At 34.0% G+C, this 19573-nt stretch overlaps 2 protein-coding genes across 3 annotated transcripts in view; one reads left to right on the forward strand and one right to left on the reverse strand.

Moving 5' to 3' along the window:
• The first annotated feature begins 204 nt into the window (after nucleotides 1-204).
• The window catches only part of Unc50 (Unc50 RNA binding protein), a 62415-nt gene continuing 43046 nt past the window's right edge, over nucleotides 205-19573 (forward strand). For both annotated transcript variants that reach the window (XR_011701461.1, XM_071587594.1), the window contains exons 1-4: nucleotides 205-411; nucleotides 522-650; nucleotides 1886-2037; nucleotides 5783-5848. Coding sequence is in view for 1 of the 2 variants with exons in the window: in XM_071587594.1 (XP_071443695.1) it covers nucleotides 562-650; nucleotides 1886-2037; nucleotides 5783-5848 (307 nt within the window). In the remaining variant the exon portion in view is untranslated. The remainder of the gene's footprint in view (nucleotides 412-521; nucleotides 651-1885; nucleotides 2038-5782; nucleotides 5849-19573) is intronic.
• Nucleotides 8953-17881, reverse strand: LOC139690641 (beta-1,3-galactosyltransferase 1-like). Its single transcript, XM_071588129.1, has 7 exons — nucleotides 17721-17881; nucleotides 17407-17638; nucleotides 15408-15570; nucleotides 10297-10440; nucleotides 10116-10169; nucleotides 9672-9991; nucleotides 8953-9532 (listed from the first exon to the last, which is right to left on the reverse strand). The coding sequence occupies exons 1-7, from the start codon at nucleotides 17734-17736 to the stop codon at nucleotides 9211-9213; spliced, it is 1251 nt and encodes a 416-aa protein (XP_071444230.1). The 5' UTR covers nucleotides 17737-17881; the 3' UTR covers nucleotides 8953-9210.

The following is a 19573-nucleotide window of genomic DNA, read 5'->3' on the forward strand; positions in this document are numbered from 1 at the left end:
TCCACTATGGATAATGAAGAGAAGAATTCTACTTTTTAAATAATTCAATTCTTCTTTGCCATGAGGCCAAAGGTCTTTTATTATTGGATTAGAAGCCATCCTTGTGGCACAACTTCCATTTTCAAAGTTGCGCCCATGATGACGTCACTTCCACATCCGTCGGGCGCAGCATGTCGATTTCGTCATTCAATTGACTGTGAATCGTAGGGGAGAGAATGATATTAAATAAACGTCAGTGATGTTTATTTTGTTATTTCGATGTAAATTGGTAACTTTCACACATTTTGAGTAATCGCAAGAAAGATAGCCAGTTTCGCTTCCAGCGTGGCGTATTATTCGGGTTCAACACCGATTATCGTCAAAATTTTTATTCCTTTGTCGTATTCGAACTATGGGAAGCTCCGTTAAAAGGTTCACTGATAATATTTTGTGTGTTTGAAATTATATGACATTGACGCATTATCCTCCCTGAATGTTATTCAAGAAGCCTTACATCTCTATGCTCTTTCTTTTATTACAAGGTAACGTTTTTATGTCACCAGTCTGTAATAATCGCTACAAATGTCGTTGTCCCCTCCGAGTCGCAGTCCGTCATCGATAAACAGTCAATTTAGGAGAGCTTCCTATCTTCCTCCACCAGCGACGTACAGGTAAGAAATTCACGTTGTAAAACGGCGATTTCTATGAAGTTCACAAATTTGTTACTGAATGTCTGTTGTAGGCGCAGTATTAATTCATGGTAATGAACTAATGCTGACGAAAGAAATTGACATTATTGTGTTCATATGTTTTCCTGAGTTAGTGTAGAATTTTTTGTGAAAGTGCCATATTACCAAAGTGCCACCGTCAGGACCGGTAGTAATTTTATCTAACATCATTCCTCATGTTATTGCTGCTATACAGCTTAAAATGGTTCCCTTTGCAATGTGCCCTTAAGATAATGCATATATAGCAACTATAGAAGGCCGCAAGCATTCTTAACTATTTGAAAAAAGAAATAATTGAAAATATTAAAATTGGCTTGGCGGAAAAATTACGAGGCATAAATTACAATCAGAACCCGTATTTAAACTGGTGGAAATTCATTGGAATTTTGCCCATGGTACCGAAATTAGTGTAAAAATTACTGAATCTGAGAATGAAGAGGAAATTTTTTATTATTATTAATAAAAAGAATAAACATTTATATAAGTGTACTCCATGTATCTTGTGTTTCTTCAGCATTTGATAACAATTTATTTTTGTCATTGTTATTAATGTGTTAGCCTTAGTGCATCAAAAATGTATTTCGGCCTATTATTTCGCATATATCTTGCTCAACTATCATGTACTATACAATAGTAATAGTATGTTTTAAAATAAAATCCACGTATGCCAACCTATTTATATGTGTGTTGCTCCCATAGAGATTAATAGAACTCGCCATGAAGTAAGCATCGCAGAATATGAAATTAATGTAATATATAGCTTAAAAAGAGGAGGAAAATTCCCTATGTCTCCGGTGGTGTCTTAAGAATCTTAAGCACCCAAAAAATAATTCATCTCATTTCAGCTGGGAATGTTCATAAGGATAACTTGGATAAAATGTAACCCTCTTGTTAGTATGCTTATATTTCCGGACATAAATGGCAATGGGCAACAAATTAGAATTCTAATGATTTTACCCATATGAAACTGACATGCAAATAATTTGCCACATCATAACTGATAGATCATGGGGTTGTTCAAGGTGCTCGGGTGAATGAAGGCAGTTCCAGATATTAATGCCATTCCAGGTCAGCCAGTAGGCATGTTACCCACTAAGGAGACAGAGTGCCGTATTAATTATGATCCTGAATAATTGTTATCACAATTTTAGATGTATTTGCATATCATTTTTTCACAGACAAGATTGCATGTCTGCTGCTGCCAAACGCTACAAATACCTGAGGCGCCTTTTCAAATTTCAGCAAATGGACTTCGAGAGTGCTGCATGGCAGATGCTACATTTACTAGTTGCACCTCAGAAAGTATATAGAGATTTTCAGTATAGGAAACGTAAGTATTTGTTAAATAGGTTCCACAAGGTTGTGTTTATTAATATATTTCCTATGTATTATTAGCTTGTTAGTGATAATTGAAATTAATCATTGTAAACTGTTTTAAGAACCATTGGAATATTCACGAATGTTGCTTTGACTTGGTACTGAGGAAAACAGCTGCACATAACATGCTGTTGTGGCATTTCTCTCTGGAAATTTTCATTTGTTGGCAAATGGTTTATTAAAGTCAACTTGTAGCACACACTAACTCTGGCAAATGGTGTTCAAAATTCATATCAATGAAATCATATGATTTTCTTAGTGTATCCAAAGCCATTGATTTCATAACTATTAGATTATATTATTATATTGTCTTCTATCTTGTGGAAGGCTTAGTATTTTCTTTAAAATTAAGCAAAACATTTTGTAATATTTAATAAAATGTTACTAATCAAAACACAAAATTAAGCTGTTTTGCAGCAAAGAAAATTTGCATCAAAAATATACTATGTTTATATCTCTTTGGGACAAATGCTTTGGGATATATTGATTTTAATGTTTCTTGCATATGAATTTGTTTTCATTCATGTTTTTTCAAAAGTTATGAAATCCTCTCTGCCTAAATAACAAGTAATTCAAAAATTGACAGTATTTCGAATTGTTTTGCTGTGATGTGTAAGTATCATTGGAATTATTTTTAAATCCTAGATGATTAGAATAAAAACAAATGGAACAGTCAACGGCAGGATGGACATTATTGAATTGCTTGGATTTCAGGGACAAAAGTCCCCAAATATTTCTGAAATTCCTTCGTCTATATGAAAAAACTCATGTGTGCAGCTTTGACCCTTTTTACATAGAAATAATGTAGAATGTTTAAGGTTCCATCAGTAAATCCAAAGCACTTTGGGAATCCTTAGGGAGTTGGTTGACCCTGAAATACCTTTCCCTATACATGAGCGGGAAGTGTTTTTTCTATGTCAATTGACTGCTCAGATGTCTGGAAGAATATGGAATAAGAAATGACCATGCAGAAGCACTCACAAGAGCAATATAACATTTGGATAGCACAATAGAACACAAAAATAAAACAGATAACACATAAAAGGACACTTAACATTCCAGAAATTTAAAGCTTTTGGCCTTCTCTGAGGCCTCTGCATGTTGATCAAAATTAAATGCCTTAAGTTTTGCATTTAAGTTCCGATATTTTTTAATGTGCACTGAAAGCATTTTTGTGAATTATGTGCTGAATATTAGGATCACCTGTCTTATTATACAATACACAAACCTCTTTTGTGGCCATCTTGTTCTCTTATGATTGCCAATTCCACATCATTCAACGATTTTAACGTGTAACCTAAAAAACAATTATTTATCTAGCACATGGATGAATGGGAGTCACCATAGTCCAGGGGTAAAGCATTGGACTGCTGAATGGAGGGCCCACGTTTGTTTTCCGGGCATGCCTCTCTGGGCACCCTCAATTCCACCCAAGCTGAGTCATTTTTTTACCAAATCCATATGGGAAACCATAACCGGCACAGGGAAAGGATCTGGTCCCCTACCCTGATGTGTGAATTTCTCACACAGTCGGCCTTAGTTTTGGGTGAATTCCTGCCAAACCGACCTTCAGGTTGATTGCTGTGTTTATTGTTTGCATGGATGAATGGAAAACCACTTTCTTCATCATTATCATGATATTATAATTCTCACATGATGATTTTGCCAGAGATTTTCTCAGTACAATTAAATTGCTTAGATATTCATTCATTCCTGGTACGCTAACTGGCAAATCAAGGAAAAACCATTTTTTATTGACTTTTAAAGATCCTGGGACTACATAATGTTAACCATTTCCTTGAAAAATTATTGTAATGCTGCCGAGTGACCCTGCACCATGAAGGCAGGATTATGAAAAGCTAGTCCTATTCCATTTATATACTACTTTAGTGTTTGCCTATTCTTTATCTGTTATGCTTTGAGAAAAAATAACCATTATAAATAAATACTCTTCAATCCGGCCCATTCAATAATTTGTCTATGGTAACACATGGAAGCAGAAAATAAATGGAATTATTTTAGAGAGTTTTTGGGTATGTAAATTACTTCAAGATTCATATTAATATACTATTATTAATTTTTTATGCATTCTTTATGAACCAATTGGTAACAGCACCAAAGTTTAATATTGCTGGACATAATATAACGTGAATATTTTCAGACTTTTTCTTACTTACCTAAAGGAATAACATCTCTTTTCGTTGATCCAAGGTTACTACTTTTGTTAAATGTATATAAAATTAATAATTTTATCAACATACGAATATACTTCTATCTGCCATTTTCATTCAATATAATTATATATCATCCAGGTGCAAAAGAGACCTGGAACGTGCAAGTATACGGTGAATGGGGTACACATTCAGCAATTGCATTGTGCCAGGGCTATTCAATAAAGAGATACTACATTATTTTTATAATGTTTGTTGCACCCGCAGCTGCTGTTGCAAGTTGATACATGTTCTGTTTGCTAATGTTGAAAGAGTGGAGACCATTTCAAAGGAAGATGCAACCTCCAGTTCCAGTCACTTCTACAGAAGTGAACATTAACACTGCTATTGCCATTGTGAGAAAAGACTATTGAATTACATTGGCAGCACTGTCGAAAATATTGAAAATTTCATCGGTTGCCATCCTCATGTTGGTAACAGATAAGTTGCATATGAGAAATCCTTGTGCTTAGTGGGTTTCGCCAAACCCTCCATGATATTGCAATTATCTCACAACAATCAATTTGAAGTGTGTTCTTCATATTCTCTATTGTCCAGATCTAGCTCCATGTGACTCTTTCGTTTCCCCAATGTGAATGAACACCATCCGTAAATCATTTTTCATCACAAAAAGCAAGCTTAAGTGAACCGAACATGTTTCAACTTGCAATGGCTGTTGCTGATACAATACAGGAGTCAAATAAATGAAATTTTAACCACATATGCAAAACACCTAAAGCTAATAATATAGCATCAAGTTAACTTTTTGCTTGATAAATTATGCAAAAACATTAATTTCATTACCATTTTTTACAGAAAAGTCCTTGGCATACTTTTATTTTACAATTATTGTTCATAAAGATTCATATGCTTTCCAAGACAATGAAATGCCATTTGGCACTATTTTACATTCCTCATGATAACTGTGTATCCACTGCTTTTCAAAGCCGTCAGGATATTCTATGATAAGCATGTCTGGTGGTGGTAGCTTTTTTGAAACTAATTAATTTCAAAGTGGTAGTGTAACACCTAATGTAGTGCTGATAGATACCATTATCATGTACTTTGCTCTCATTTTTCCTCATTGTTGAACTGAAAGCATAATCCCGACTTCCCATTATTCATGATTGTTGGACAACCTGTTCATCATTCATTACTAAAATATGGAATTCTCAATTGAGATATGGTATTCATGCACCAAGCCCTCTTATTGAGGATGGAGAGTCAGCATATAGACACCAAGGGCATAGGATGGCTTTTAATATTTGTCCGTCGAGTGTGAAAAAGTAGTTATATTTTGTACTTGCATACTTATATTAAAAGTCAATATGTGTTCATAACAATATGATAGTTATTTTGTTTGTTATATGTCATCATCAATGAGTCCAAAAGGTTAATAATTCATTTATTATGTAGATAAAATGCATTGAAAATTATGTTTACCTTTTTATCTCCCACTTTCTAACCATCCTTTGTGTACTTTTTTAGAAAACAAAGCTCAGTTTGCCCGGGATGATCCAGCTTTCTTGGTCCTTCTCAGCTTATGGTTATGTAGTGAGTATTAACATTTTTATTCTTTTTTTTTAATGTTTAGCTGGGTGGATCAAAAATATTGTGAAAAATGTTGAAAGGGTCGTCCTTTCAGCCTACACTCAAATTTGAACTCATGCATTTATAATTATAAGTTTAAAATTAGAACTTTTTCCCAAAGCACAGCATGTTTGTTTGTATAATTGTTTTTGCTAACTTGGACTTTTCGACGAACATTAACAAACACGTTTATTAATTCTATGGAAAGTATAAATATTTAAATTGTAAATATCCAAAGCTTCGTCGAAGTTAATCCCAGAACAGTTAAATTGATAAAATTTTCATCTGACCATAATATCCTCTCCATTAATAATCATTGCCAAATTCCAAGAAACTGCAGGAACATCTCGCAACCATAACTTTAAACGGAAACATCAGCTAATATAAATTTCAATGCAATAATTTCAGAGCGTAAAAATCAGTCGCCTTGGTCAAGGCGAATGATTTTTACACTGAAATTGTTGCATCAATAATCATGCCATTAATTTTCATTTGTAAGATTTTTTCATCATACTTTTATGGTGAAGTTTAAACAACTTTATTTTATGTAGACATAATTATGTTGAAATTACTACCATATTTTCCTTTCATGTTTGTTTTGGTGAATGGTTAATTCAAGACATTTTTTCAACTATCATTTAACTGTCACAACTATCATTTCACTGTCATGTACTGCTGGTAACAATAAATGAAGTGCGGTCAATGTTGAATATATGACAGAATTATTTTCATTATTTACCCTTTTGAGTTGATGCAACTCTAGAATTTGTCAGGTTTTTGAACTTGCTCAAAAAGTTTTAAAAAATGATTACTTCTTCTTGCATACTCTTTGGCCATTCATTATAATTGTGGAGTTGAATAGCAGCCATAAATGTCCATCTATATTTGGAATTGAAAAGTACCTTAACCAAATTAGACATTCAGGTAGATTTCTTGAGTTTGTCTATCAAAATATTATCAGTGACAAAAAGAGATAAGTTCAGGAGTAGTTGAACTATGATCAGATTTAATAATTGCTTGACTGTAAAGACTTCTCGGAACTGGATGATAATATGTTATTTAAAAAATGTGACTGAGTTGAATTCAGTATTTTGTGACGATCCAAGAGAAAAGGAAGGTGATATTGTTTATCCCTTCTCTCCTGTCAATGGAAATAGTTTTTGTTGAGTTAAACAAAATAGCTTATAAGTCTCAGTTAAATTGATCAGACTTAAGGTTGGTTTCATAGGTGTGGGTTAAGCTCACCTTGTACTTAACTATATTGAATTTGCAATTCCATGTATTGTTTCTCCACAAATATAGGCATATTTTTGCATTGCTTTACACATATGGAATTGAACTTTTAAATAGTACTCTGTATTGATTATTTGACCTTTTGGAAATAACTAATGGTGCACTATGCTGTGTACTAAGCAATACAAATATGTTTACCTTACTTTTTGAACAGATCTCATAATTGGAGAATGACAATATTGCAGAAACACTTCTTCATAAAAGTATTTAAAATTGTGTTACTGCAAGTACAACTTTTTTGAAGACTATAATTTGGGATTTAGCTTTTTGAGTTACGATCTGTACGATTATCTTTAGATGCATAAAAATTTAAATTGGTGCGACAGGTTTCTCTGTAAAACACTCTGGTCAGTATTAACTAGATAAAACTAATATTGTTGTAGAGATTTACCCTTTACAATTGCATGCACACATTTTTATCATGCTCTGTTAGCAAATTGTCTACATTGCTGTTAAGTTGTATGTTATTTTAATGTACTTTGATGACAAAAGTTTAAAAAAGTTTTGCCTGATCCATCCTTAATATTGTCTGTAAATATGAAAGAAAAGCACTTTCTTCCTCTTCAAATGTAGTCGTTGTTTGCAATTTCTGCCTTCAGCTCATCAAGTAATGATGCATGATATCATATTCTCTAGTTATTGTTTTACCTTTTTGAAGACAATTGATGGACGCAATTCCTTGACCATCCCAATAAAGTCATCATCACCTTCCCAGTCGATGGAACTGTCTTTGCCTTTTTCGAATCTGCGTAACCCTTTGCATTCCACTGTTTTAGCTGTTCTTTCATCTCAGGAGTGTAGTAGTTGATCCAAGTTTCCATAACAGTTCTGAATGGATGCAAAAAATCTGACCTGCTTCCCTTAACTTGCTCCTACAAGGCTTTGGAAATGTTCATTTTAGTATGTTTTTGGTCCAAAGTGAGCAAATGTGGCACCCAATGTGCAGATAACTTGTGCATGTCCAATTTTTCATTTTTCAATACTTGACAAATGCATTCTTTCAACGTGTCCATCGCCTGTGATATATCCCTAACCATAATTGGACAGTCGTCCAGTAGCATTTGGTGAACTAAATCGATGTTATCGGTAATGTTGTAGTTTTTGGCCATCCTGAATGCTTGTCATTGGCCATGTTTAAATTCATCTGCCCAAATTTTCACGGTTGTAATTGATGCTGGAGAATCCCCAAGCACAGCATACAGCTCATCTTTGATTTGCTTAGGCATATTGATTTTCCCCAACTCTTGTTAAAGAGTGCTGCTACTTTCGTGTTGAGATCAGAAAGTTTTCAGATCACCCAGGTATTTCAACTATATTTTGAGTGGTGCTGTTATTAAACATGGAAAAAGTAGTTTGCAGATACCATATCCCTATAAAATAGTATTTTTGGTTGTGATTCCACTGATGCATATTGAAAACAAACCAAAATGGTCATTTCCATTAGTTGGATTTTGGCTTAGATATAGGCAATTTCCTTATTCTTAATAAAAATTTTAAATATAAAACTTCTTATTACTCAAATTAATATTTTTTATCTATCAAGCCCGCAAAAACCTACAACATATAGGAAAATGATTTGGTAAATTGCCAAAATGTCTTAAGGGGACCCCAAAACACGTATTTCTCTTGAAATCTGGCCAGGAAATTTTTCGGAATCGGAAAAAATCGGAAATTTTTTTCATAAACATAATAACTTTACTTGTATGTAAGGGAAAGGTAAAGATGGAACATGATTCTGATTCATTAAATGAAGAACACAATGTATTTTTCCACTGTTCTTTATTTTGGTGCTACTAGTTTCTATACTTAGGCGTCGTCATCAGGTACAAATTATTGAAGTTGCGGTCCATTTTTATACCATTCTTATGGGGGAAGGGGTGGGTGAGAGAGGTGTTTCTGACTTCATATTGCTTACACACTTGTTTAAATAAAACATCAAGTTTTACCCATGAGTGAGTATAGTATGTGCTGATATTTAATTGTTTAAAATACAAGCCATTCTATTTTGTGGAAATTATTTATTAAACAGTGAGTTATGCAAGTCCAAAAAGTACTAAAACACTGAAAAATGATTTGTAAAAATACGCAGTCAAGGAAGTGCACTTCTCTTGATTGATCCTCTTGATGAACTGCCAACCTTTTATGATTTCACTAGCTTTCAATCCATGAATTGCAATGGAATGATGGTAGAAGCAAGTTGCAATCTCACTCACTGACCATGGAAATATGAGTGGATTAGTTTTATGAAATAGTAGGTTACCTCGTAAAAGAGGAATATCCATAGCCTGATTGGCTATAATTCCTGTAATAAAAACATCCTCCAAAGGCAGTACTGATTCACTCAATAATGAGTTCCTGTAAAAGAAGTCAAAAATCAGTTTGTAATCTTTTAAAATTTTATAAACCTGGCTTCTTAACTAGGCAATGATGTTTAGACAAATTATTTGTTGGTCACTTTCTTAGCACAGGTGAAAGTCAATGAATTAATGCATACATTAGAATAGCCTTCATGGTTCTCTGTAATCCATTGCCAGCTGCTATAATATAAGCTGTCCCCGAGATGAAATCTGGAAGGTATTCCTTCGGATATAGTGTGTAGGGCAGGAACCATTTGGAGTCCTTGTCTCTAATTGGTTTAACTTTTTGGTAGAGGTAGCCAAGTATGTATATTCCTGTAGTACTTATTTCTTTTGTGCCATTTAAATGTGGGCTATAAATCTGTTGCTGGATTGAATGATTTTTTATGTAATTGGTTTGTCTGAAGTTGCCATCACTCTTTGCGGAAGATTTATCAAAGTTAATTTTCAGGTTTATCTGTAAAACAAGGTTATTTGCCCATATTATTTTGGATAAATTTGTATGCTTCCCAATGCATCACTGAATTATTGGACATTTAATTTCTTCCACAATGTTATTATGAAATAGTTCTTATACTTACTTCCAGTAAGATCTTCTCTAAATTTTCAGTTAATATCAACATGTCATCATCAGTCTGAAAATATTGCAAGTGCCATTGTATTGTATGTACAATCATACTCCTTGAACGTATAAGTGTCATATGCAGTATTTATGTTTCTGTATTAATTTAAATTTACTGGTAATACGGTAAGAAATTTTACCTTCATGAGATGTGTTGCTCCTTCACAGTTGTTTGAAACCCACTTCAGACTAAAGAGGGACTTCAGTGTTAGGTTTTCATAGCTATCAATAAAATCTTCTACTACAATATCTCTGTGCACCATCGCTTCTTCATATATTGATTTCTGCAAATAAAAATAACCTTTTATTTCACTTGACACATTTTGGATGTCTTATTCTTATGATTTACCTTAATTAAAGTTTTTATAGACATCAGTATAAAATCGATTAGGGTATTAGTTAATTGAGTGGACCTAAAATTTAAAAGGTTCAAATTACAAATATTACAGGAACATTCACAATTCCATGTTGCCTAAAATCTCCTTCCTAAGGCTGGTCAGTGACACCTGACATACTCCTGAGTGCCTTATTTCCTTCCATTCATGAAGGTATCATATCATCATCCTTACACTTTTATTACCTATTTTTGTTTCTCTGCTAAAACTCTCTCTTTTGGAAATCAGTCAATTTTCTGCATGCTTTTCATCTTTTCATTGGTGAAACTATAAAACCAGAATATGGTTAAGTCACTGGTGGACAACCAGTGGCCTGCAACTGTGAAATAGTACTCGCTGTCGGTGCCTTAATGCTATGTGAATGGGCTTGGCTTTTTCATTGATGCTTTTGAATAACAAAACAACGCATCAATACCGTGGACAACAACTACTCTAACAAATTATGACCTAGGGAAATATATTTTCTACGGCTATAGTATATCACTATAAACATAGCTCTATGTTATATGGGCTGTGCCATTTATTTTAGATTCAAAAATCTGAAACTTAATTTCAAATGAAATATGCAATCAATTAGTACATTTATAATTGGATCCTATGCAATTGCAATTAATTCATTTCCTTTAAAAATTTCATTGAATAAGTCACATACCAAGTAATTCATTGTTCTTTTGGTTCCATGCATGTATTAAATAGTTATGTGTAGCTATTTTATTTATAGCTAATTGTTTCCTCAGGAAGCTACAAAACTTTTTGTAACTGTTGACTCATTTTCCATTGCAATATATGAAATCGCAGTATGTCGCAGTCAATATCATTGCCTCTTAGTATACTAATTGAAATCGAAGGAGTTATTTAACATACAATAACATCTGCAATAACTACATCACTTAATTATTTCATCAAAAGATATGAATTTCTTATACTTTTGCTGTAAAATATTCCAAGAAAAGTGTTGGGTGGTTAAATTGAAATCTTACTTCTTTCTGAGTGATTATGTTTGTTATGCAATTATTAAAAAAATAATGTGCATAATCATTGAAAAAAGAGCAGTATGTGTAATGTGTTGAATCTACCCAGAGCACATTCATGTCTGTTTGGATCCTGCCATGAGGGAAAATTGACTTGCTTTTACATTAATAGTAAACTTTTGATTATCCATGCTTATGGATGCAAGACAAAGCATGGATAATTGGAAAACATGGATAACCAAAATATGTAGAAAACATGGTTGTGATATAAATGGATATATATTGAGAGAGGGACTTCTTTTTTCATTCCTTATGATTAATTGATATTTTTAGCAATGGAAAGTACATTTTTTCCATTTCTCAAGCATGTGAGGTACTCAAAAATGGAAAAATACTGATAGTACAAAAAGGTTTAAATGAAAGCATTGAATATTATTGATAACTATCCGTTTTGTGAAATCAAAAACTTAATAAAGCCCAAGTATTTCAAACTTATATATTTTTAATTACACTGAAGTTTCAAAGTGCTTAATTATCTTAATTATTGTAATATAATTAAAAATGCAAAGTGCTGGGTTGATAGTTTCATAGATAATAAAATTTGTTGTCTCAGGCGTAACTTTGTGGAATTTGCATAACATATTGAAATGTAATGAAATAATTGACTTTGTAATTCCACACACTTTATTTAAAAACACACGACCCAGGTTTCGACGTTGAACGTCATCATCAGGTGGTCCTCATAGAAGCACGCTGGCTATATATACCTTCTGATCATAGGAGGGGGGGGTTGGTCAGAGAGGGAGGTCGGAGGGGTAAAAAAGGTTACAATGTAGCTGGGAAGAAAAGAGAATTACATTTTTGATTTAGAAGAGTGGTAGGTCTAGGAGTGGGGAGTGGGAGGGATACAAAATTTCGTTGGCAAGATCATCTTTCCAACGGACACATTTCAAAATTTCTAACTGCTCCAAAGCATCGAGCCTTTGACCTTTTTCTTCAAAATGAATAATTTTTGTCACAAAGTCACTTTTGTGATCACTTTCGATGAGGTGTTTTGCAAAGAGGGATGTTATGTTCTTATTTTTTACACATGTTTGGTGTTCTTTAATCCTTTCTTTAAATTTCCTTCCTGTTTGTCCAATATACTTTGTGCTACAATCCGAGCACTTTAACTCATACACTCCACTCCTCTCGTTTTCGGGGACTTTGTCTTTAGTGTGAGAGATCAGGTTCTTAAGGCATGAACGACTGTAAAAGGCACATTTAATTTTTTCTTTAGGTAAACTTTTAATTACTTTTTGAGAAATAGTCCCAAGATATAGTATTCTCCGCCATTTGGCAGTGGGATCTTTTACATGTTCGGGGTTGTAAATGTGGCTTAAGGCTATTTTTGTAAGTTTATTCCGGTAAAGTTTATTTATTAGATCTTCTGAATACCCATTGTTTACTGCTAACGTTTTAATTACATTAAGTTCCTTATTTACATTGAATTTTGACATAGGGATAGCGGTCAAACGGTGGATCATTGCATGAAATGCCGAAAGCTTTTGGGTGAAGCAATGCCTTGAAGAGGAATTAATTAACTGGTCTGTATACATTTCTTTCCTAAAAATGGAATACTGTAACCCATCTTTGTCTTTAGAAATGGATAGGTCGAGGAAATTCAGGGAACCTTTTTCCTCTTTTTCACACGTGAATTGTACATTAGAATTGATAGAATTTAGATGTGCTAGAAACTGATCTAGTTGCCTATCAGAACCTGTCCACACACAGAAGACATCGTCTACATATCTTAACCAACAAAATACATTATTAATGAGAGGGTAGGCTGAGGAGAACAAAACTTTTTCAAAATTGTCCATATACATATCGGCCAGGAGTGGGGACAAGGGCGAGCCCATGGCTAAACCATTGGGTTGTTGGAAATAGGTACCATTAAAAATGAAATAATTTTGGGAAACACACGTCTTAAGTAATGCACAAAGTTCACTTATAACTGGAACTGGGATGGATTTCCGGATGAGGATGTCTTCGGCAAGGTTGTGTGTAAAAGAGGAAAAAGGTTCCCTGAATTTCCTCGACCTATCCATTTCTAAAGACAAAGATGGGTTACAGTATTCCATTTTTAGGAAAGAAATGTATACAGACCAGTTAATTAATTCCTCTTCAAGGCATTGCTTCACCCAAAAGCTTTCGGCATTTCATGCAATGATCCACCGTTTGACCGCTATCCCTATGTCAAAATTCAATGTAAATAAGGAACTTAATGTAATTAAAACGTTAGCAGTAAACAATGGGTATTCAGAAGATCTAATAAATAAACTTTACCGGAATAAACTTACAAAAATAGCCTTAAGCCACATTTACAACCCCGAACATGTAAAAGATCCCACTGCCAAATGGCGGAGAATACTATATCTTGGGACTATTTCTCAAAAAGTAATTAAAAGTTTACCTAAAGAAAAAATTAAATGTGCCTTTTACAGTCGTTCATGCCTTAAGAACCTGATCTCTCACACTAAAGACAAAGTCCCCGAAAACGAGAGGAGTGGAGTGTATGAGTTAAAGTGCTCGGATTGTAGCACAAAGTATATTGGACAAACAGGAAGGAAATTTAAAGAAAGGATTAAAGAACACCAAACATGTGTAAAAAATAAGAACATAACATCCCTCTTTGCAAAACACCTCATCGAAAGTGATCACAAAAGTGACTTTGTGACAAAAATTATTCATTTTGAAGAAAAAGGTCAAAGGCTCGATGCTTTGGAGCAGTTAGAAATTTTGAAATGTGTCCGTTGGAAAGATGATCTTGCCAACGAAATTTTGTATCCCTCCCACTCCCCACTCCTAGACCTACCACTCTTCTAAATCAAAAATGTAATTCTCTTTTCTTCCCAGCTACATTGTAACCTTTTTTACCCCTCCGACCTCCCTCTCTGACCAACCCCCCCCTCCTATGATCAGGAGGACCACCTGATGATGACGTTCAACGTCGAAACCTGGGTCGTGTGTTTTTAAATAAAGTGTGTGGAATTACAAAGTCAATTATTTCATTACATTTCAATTCATAGATAATCGTAGACACCCAGATAATCAAGAGTTTACTGTATGTAGCACTCTGTAGAAGTGCATAAGTAATTTTTTTACTAGTCACATCCCTGGTAATTAAGTTATCCATTTATAGTTAAGTTTGATCCTGGTATTGCTTACAAAAAGCTTTGATTTGTGTGTTCAATAGTGGCTCATTGAATTGGTCCTCAGTCCTCTGAAATACCTATGAAAAATTGCAAGGCATTGTTTGTAGCATAGCTCTCCCATAACACAGGTCCCAACCCGGCCTCCAAAACCCCTTTTTATAATCAGGGAGAAATGTATAATGAATGGTACATTTTTAAGCATTGTAAATGTTATTAATGCTCTACAATTAGTGAACAACACCAAGCATATTACAGTGATTCTTGAATTTGAATTAAAGTTAAATGAAGCTTTATCATTTGAGATTTCTTAATATTTATTAGCAGTGAAAATTATGATGTTCATATTTGGCTCCACTTAAAGTCTTGAAATTATAGGTGAACATCAATAGAACTTTGGCACTTATGCACCGTAAAAGAGGTACATTTTGATATAAAAATCCACCTATACTATGACTAAAATACTGTAATTTCCAAAATTTGACCACAGTATTGTCTAAATGTAGCTTAATTTAGAAATTGCTTTGATGTTGACATAAACACCCAGACTCAAATAATGAGGATCAGAAAAATAAAACTTCAAATTTTATGCTTGGCGCCGCATATTTTAATTCTCTTTTATATTGGATAAGAATTTTCTTGTAGACTTGGTGACCATATTAAAATATCTGGGAATAGAAATTGTACTTACCATTACAAATTCATCCATTGTTCTACCCAAAATAAAAAGTACTGTCACATTAGATGGCAATAGAGACTTATGGGCCCATGTTTCCCTGACTGCTTTTCTAGCATCCTTGTTGACAGGAGATGATGTCACCATGATGATAATGCATAGGCGTCCATTAGCGTTTCTGTAAAGAATTCAATTGTTCTTGTCTTTAAAAATAACAGTTGTGAACTGATATTCCTGTGTTTGAGAACACATATATCCTTGGCATGAGTTTTTAGTGAAAATACTTTCAAAAAGTTAAATTGCATTTGTGAAAATTGACCAAAAACCTCAAGAATACCTTGATGATGCTTTGAAAAATTACTTTAAATGGTGAAACCTATTTATTGTTTAGTTTTATAAACAAAAACTAGCAGTATAATACAGTATATGAGCAACTTGTTATTCACATGCAGTGCCCATAACTAAAAGCATCACATTATGAATTAGTTAAATCTCTCTTCCTGTCTGTTACATTGATGTGCAGCCAGGAATGAGTTACACGCATTCATGAAGTATCCCTCACCTTATACAAGTTCATAAGGGTATTAGTATGGCACAGTATGGTCATACATACACCATGGGACTGTTATGGACTTACGATAGGATACATTGGTTTCTGAGCATACCTACTAGATCTTAACCATGCTGGCAGCCAGGGATTTCTACTAGTATACGACTTTCAAAGATAGGCCTATTCCTGTTGCAAGAATGAAATCAAAACAGCCATTGCATAGGTTTTATTAACAGCAAAACATGCCTAACTTTGAACGATACAGTACTTTGATACTGTATTTAAAATGAACTTCATGACATTTCGTCTGTTATTATAATCTGTGATGGTGTTTGTATTTAAGTCACTGAAATATCTCAGGCACATTTTTGTTTATATTTTTAAGTTTAATTTTATCTGTGAGAATTTGACAAACATTAAATATTTGATTTAGCATATTCTGAAATTTGCTTTTTAAGCTGTACATCACTTGACATTCTAATGTTTTAGGGGTAAAATACTCTAATACATACTAAATAATATAAAATATTTAAATCAGATTACAGTTATGGATTTAAACCCAGTTTTTTTTTGGGCAAATCCTGATGCTTTACCTGTATTTCTTTCAAATGTAGAGAGACATGGTGTGAATTTTTCCATTAAATTAAACATATGGATGTGATTTAAATCACTGTGAAATAATATCTTTTTAAACTTCTTTTAAATCAAAATAATTAAATGCCCCTCAGGTTTTGAGCCAAATACTGCTACTGCTATACTGCTTTCGAAGAATCAGAAGCACACTGCCTAACATTAGAGTATTGTTTTTATGCATACTTTATGAAATAAAAATGTAAAATAATAGGTGATGGACAAGAGTGCAGTGAAGATATTTATCTGATTATATATGCTGAGGTGACCTTTATCATCATACTTAGAACACCTTCTCTTTAATTTCTAAATTTATGTACTCATTTGTTTAGTTTTTTTCAATAGCCGATTTTCATTCTTATTCATATACTAGTTGCTAAATTTTTATTTCTACGAAATGAAATATATCCCTTCTATGTACATTATGGCAATCAAATTTGCTGGAGCAGTATATTATTTGAATGTCTTGAAATAGGAGCATTCTAATTTTTCTGCTTTCGTTTACTTTTCCATTTTCATCTACTTTTACATTCTTGCCCTTTCGCTTCTTGAACTTTGTTTATTGTTTGTTGGTGGTGTACTTTGATTAGATTGACCAGAAGAAATGGCAGATTTTCTCCAGAAGGGTTAATTCCCTTAGAAGACTCCCTTATTAACCTGGAAAATCATCTACTCCATTACTTTCTTGTGATCCCACTTTATGACTTTCACAAAGACCTTGACAAGGCCATTACTTTGATTCATTAGAATTAAAACTAGATGTATTGTGGTATATTCTATCGTAAAATGAACCAAATGAGGGTGGAGTGTCTTCAATGTTAATGTTATACACACCTCTTTGCATCCTTGCACCTATCAGCAGCAATCTGGGGTCTTATAATCGTAGTGTCTCTCTCTAAGCGAATTATCTTTTGTAGGTCAATTGACTGCCAATGTGTCGTAAGAGGATGAAGGGAGTGCGACTCCACAAGCATTTTGAGGTGGTGGTATTCCAAAACAACGGTGACCATCATTAATGTCAAAAGTAGGGCAAGATAAGGACGAAGTGGTCGAAAAATGGTGATACCTGAAAATGAAATTATTCATTAATGAGGCAGCCATTTAGATGGAAACCAGGAATCGTGAATCATTTTGGAAGAAATATTCACGTTTGAAGCAAGCCATGGAGAACCAGTGAGGTCAAAGGCTTCGGGGAACTTGTTTTAGTGGCTTTATAGTCATCCAATCCCTTCCATTAGGAAGGAAAGTCCTTATTTTTCCATTATCTCTTGTTCCCAAAATTGTCCTTTTTGTCTGGAATCAATTTATTATTCCTGTCAAAAAAATAGGTATAATTTTAGTCTATGTTCTTTCAGTGCCAAAAAGAAAGTATAGCGAAAGTTTTCCCTTCTTGTTATCTGTTTGTCATGACATCACTTACCATTTATCTAAATTAAAATTAAATTAAGTTGCCACCTACCTAAGCTTAGGTAGGTGGCAACAGGATTAGGATTGGTCCCGTCTCAGAAAACTGTAATTCAATTTTACAACTCCTCCAAAAACAATCATAAATGCCTTAGAAATCATTCTGAAACCACATATATTGTGATATGTAGACATGCTAAAAGTGTTGAAATAAATGAATTACTATTAAAAGGCCCTCGCATGTAAAATATAGATTTATAAATTGGCTTGTAGATTTGAGAGGGAGGTTCGAAGTTGAGTTCAGCCATATGTAAGATGGTTTTTGAGGAATGCACTTGATATATGTATAATTTCTGGAAAAGTTTACCTAGATAAATCAGCCATGTCTCAAATCAGCTCTTGGTATCAAAACATGACCATTGCAAAATTTATATGATTTTTGCAAAAAAGCACGGGAATAATAAGCGTAGATGAAACTTTAATTGAGATTGAAATCAAAGGTGACTCCTAATTTTGGATGTAAAGGCATTTCAGTTCAGAAAATACAGCGAATTATGGAAGTCAAACGGTAAGGGGGAAAATTGTGTTTGAAAACATCGTTTCTACGTCGTTTCTTTCCTAATGTCGTAAATTTTACAATTATCATTAATTTATGAGAAGTTAAGGTAAAATTTTTCCACCCGCCTGGAAAACTGGAAATTTGAGGAATTAAAAAATCTAGATTCAGTGGTAATTGTGTTTAGCTAATATAGTAATTACTTGAAGACTCTTTTATTCACGCTTAAAGATGCCGAGTGCGTCCATGGGGTAGCAGCTTTTGAATAACTCTGTATAGAGGTTAGCTACGAATTACGGGAGCGTACTCATCTAATCAGAATGGTGAACAATAAAGAGCAGCAGTTAAGGACGACGTAGGTGTGTACCCTTGAGCAAGCATGCCAAAATACTTCGATGCTCCTTGCCTGGCAGTTTACTTCATTCAGCAAACAGGACACAAATAACGTGGTTAGGGTTGTTGGTCCTCCTGATGCGATTTAAGGTCAAGACCAACGAGGGTCGGCAGAGCTACGTCCTGTGCGTTGCACTCTTGATAAACGTCGCTTTAAGGCAAGAGTGTTGCGATGTGAAAGTCAATGGGAAACGACCTCGATAACATCTCGATGGGCAGCACATCTTTCATTTTCCATCAATCAAATAATAGTCATGCTGGGAGCTTGTCGAGTAAATTACTCTCGGAGGTGACTTAGATTCCTATCCGGAATCCTGGGCGGGAATTAATCGAGAGTGCATTGGGATTTAAAAGATATGAGTAAAAGCGAACTGCGCCAATTTATTTTGACATTTTTTAACTTTCTCCCTTTTTATATCATTCCTTGAAAGGGAGATTCTGTCTGGCGAAACGTAATGCACTTATCTTGTCATCCCGGCTACTTGAACGGGTTGTTACTTTGGAGATTTCGTCATTTACTCACTATTCTTTCGACGACTTCTGCGAATTTCCATTTGTACTTTTCTTCTTCCTTCTAGAGGATCAGGTAAAACCCTCCAATATTCCTGCCCTCCCTCGGACAGTGGACTCCCATTATACACCTTGACG

The sequence above is a fragment of the Hetaerina americana genome, unplaced genomic scaffold, assembly GCF_022747635.1.
Source record: "Hetaerina americana unplaced genomic scaffold, ioHetAmer1.1.p SCAF_3, whole genome shotgun sequence".
NCBI classification, from domain to species: domain Eukaryota; kingdom Metazoa; phylum Arthropoda; class Insecta; order Odonata; family Calopterygidae; genus Hetaerina; species Hetaerina americana.

What these genes read in the sequence shown, in the direction of transcription:
- LOC139690641 (XM_071588129.1), bottom strand. An exon ending in CAATGGATGAATTTGTAATG is followed by an intron (nt 10,441 to 15,407) that starts GTAAGTACAATT and finishes TTTTATTTGCAG; the next exon opens with AAATCAATATATGAAGAAGC. An exon ending in TAGAGAAGATCTTACTGGAA is followed by an intron (nt 9,992 to 10,115) that starts GTAAGTATAAGA and finishes CTTGTTTTACAG; the next exon opens with ATAAACCTGAAAATTAACTT.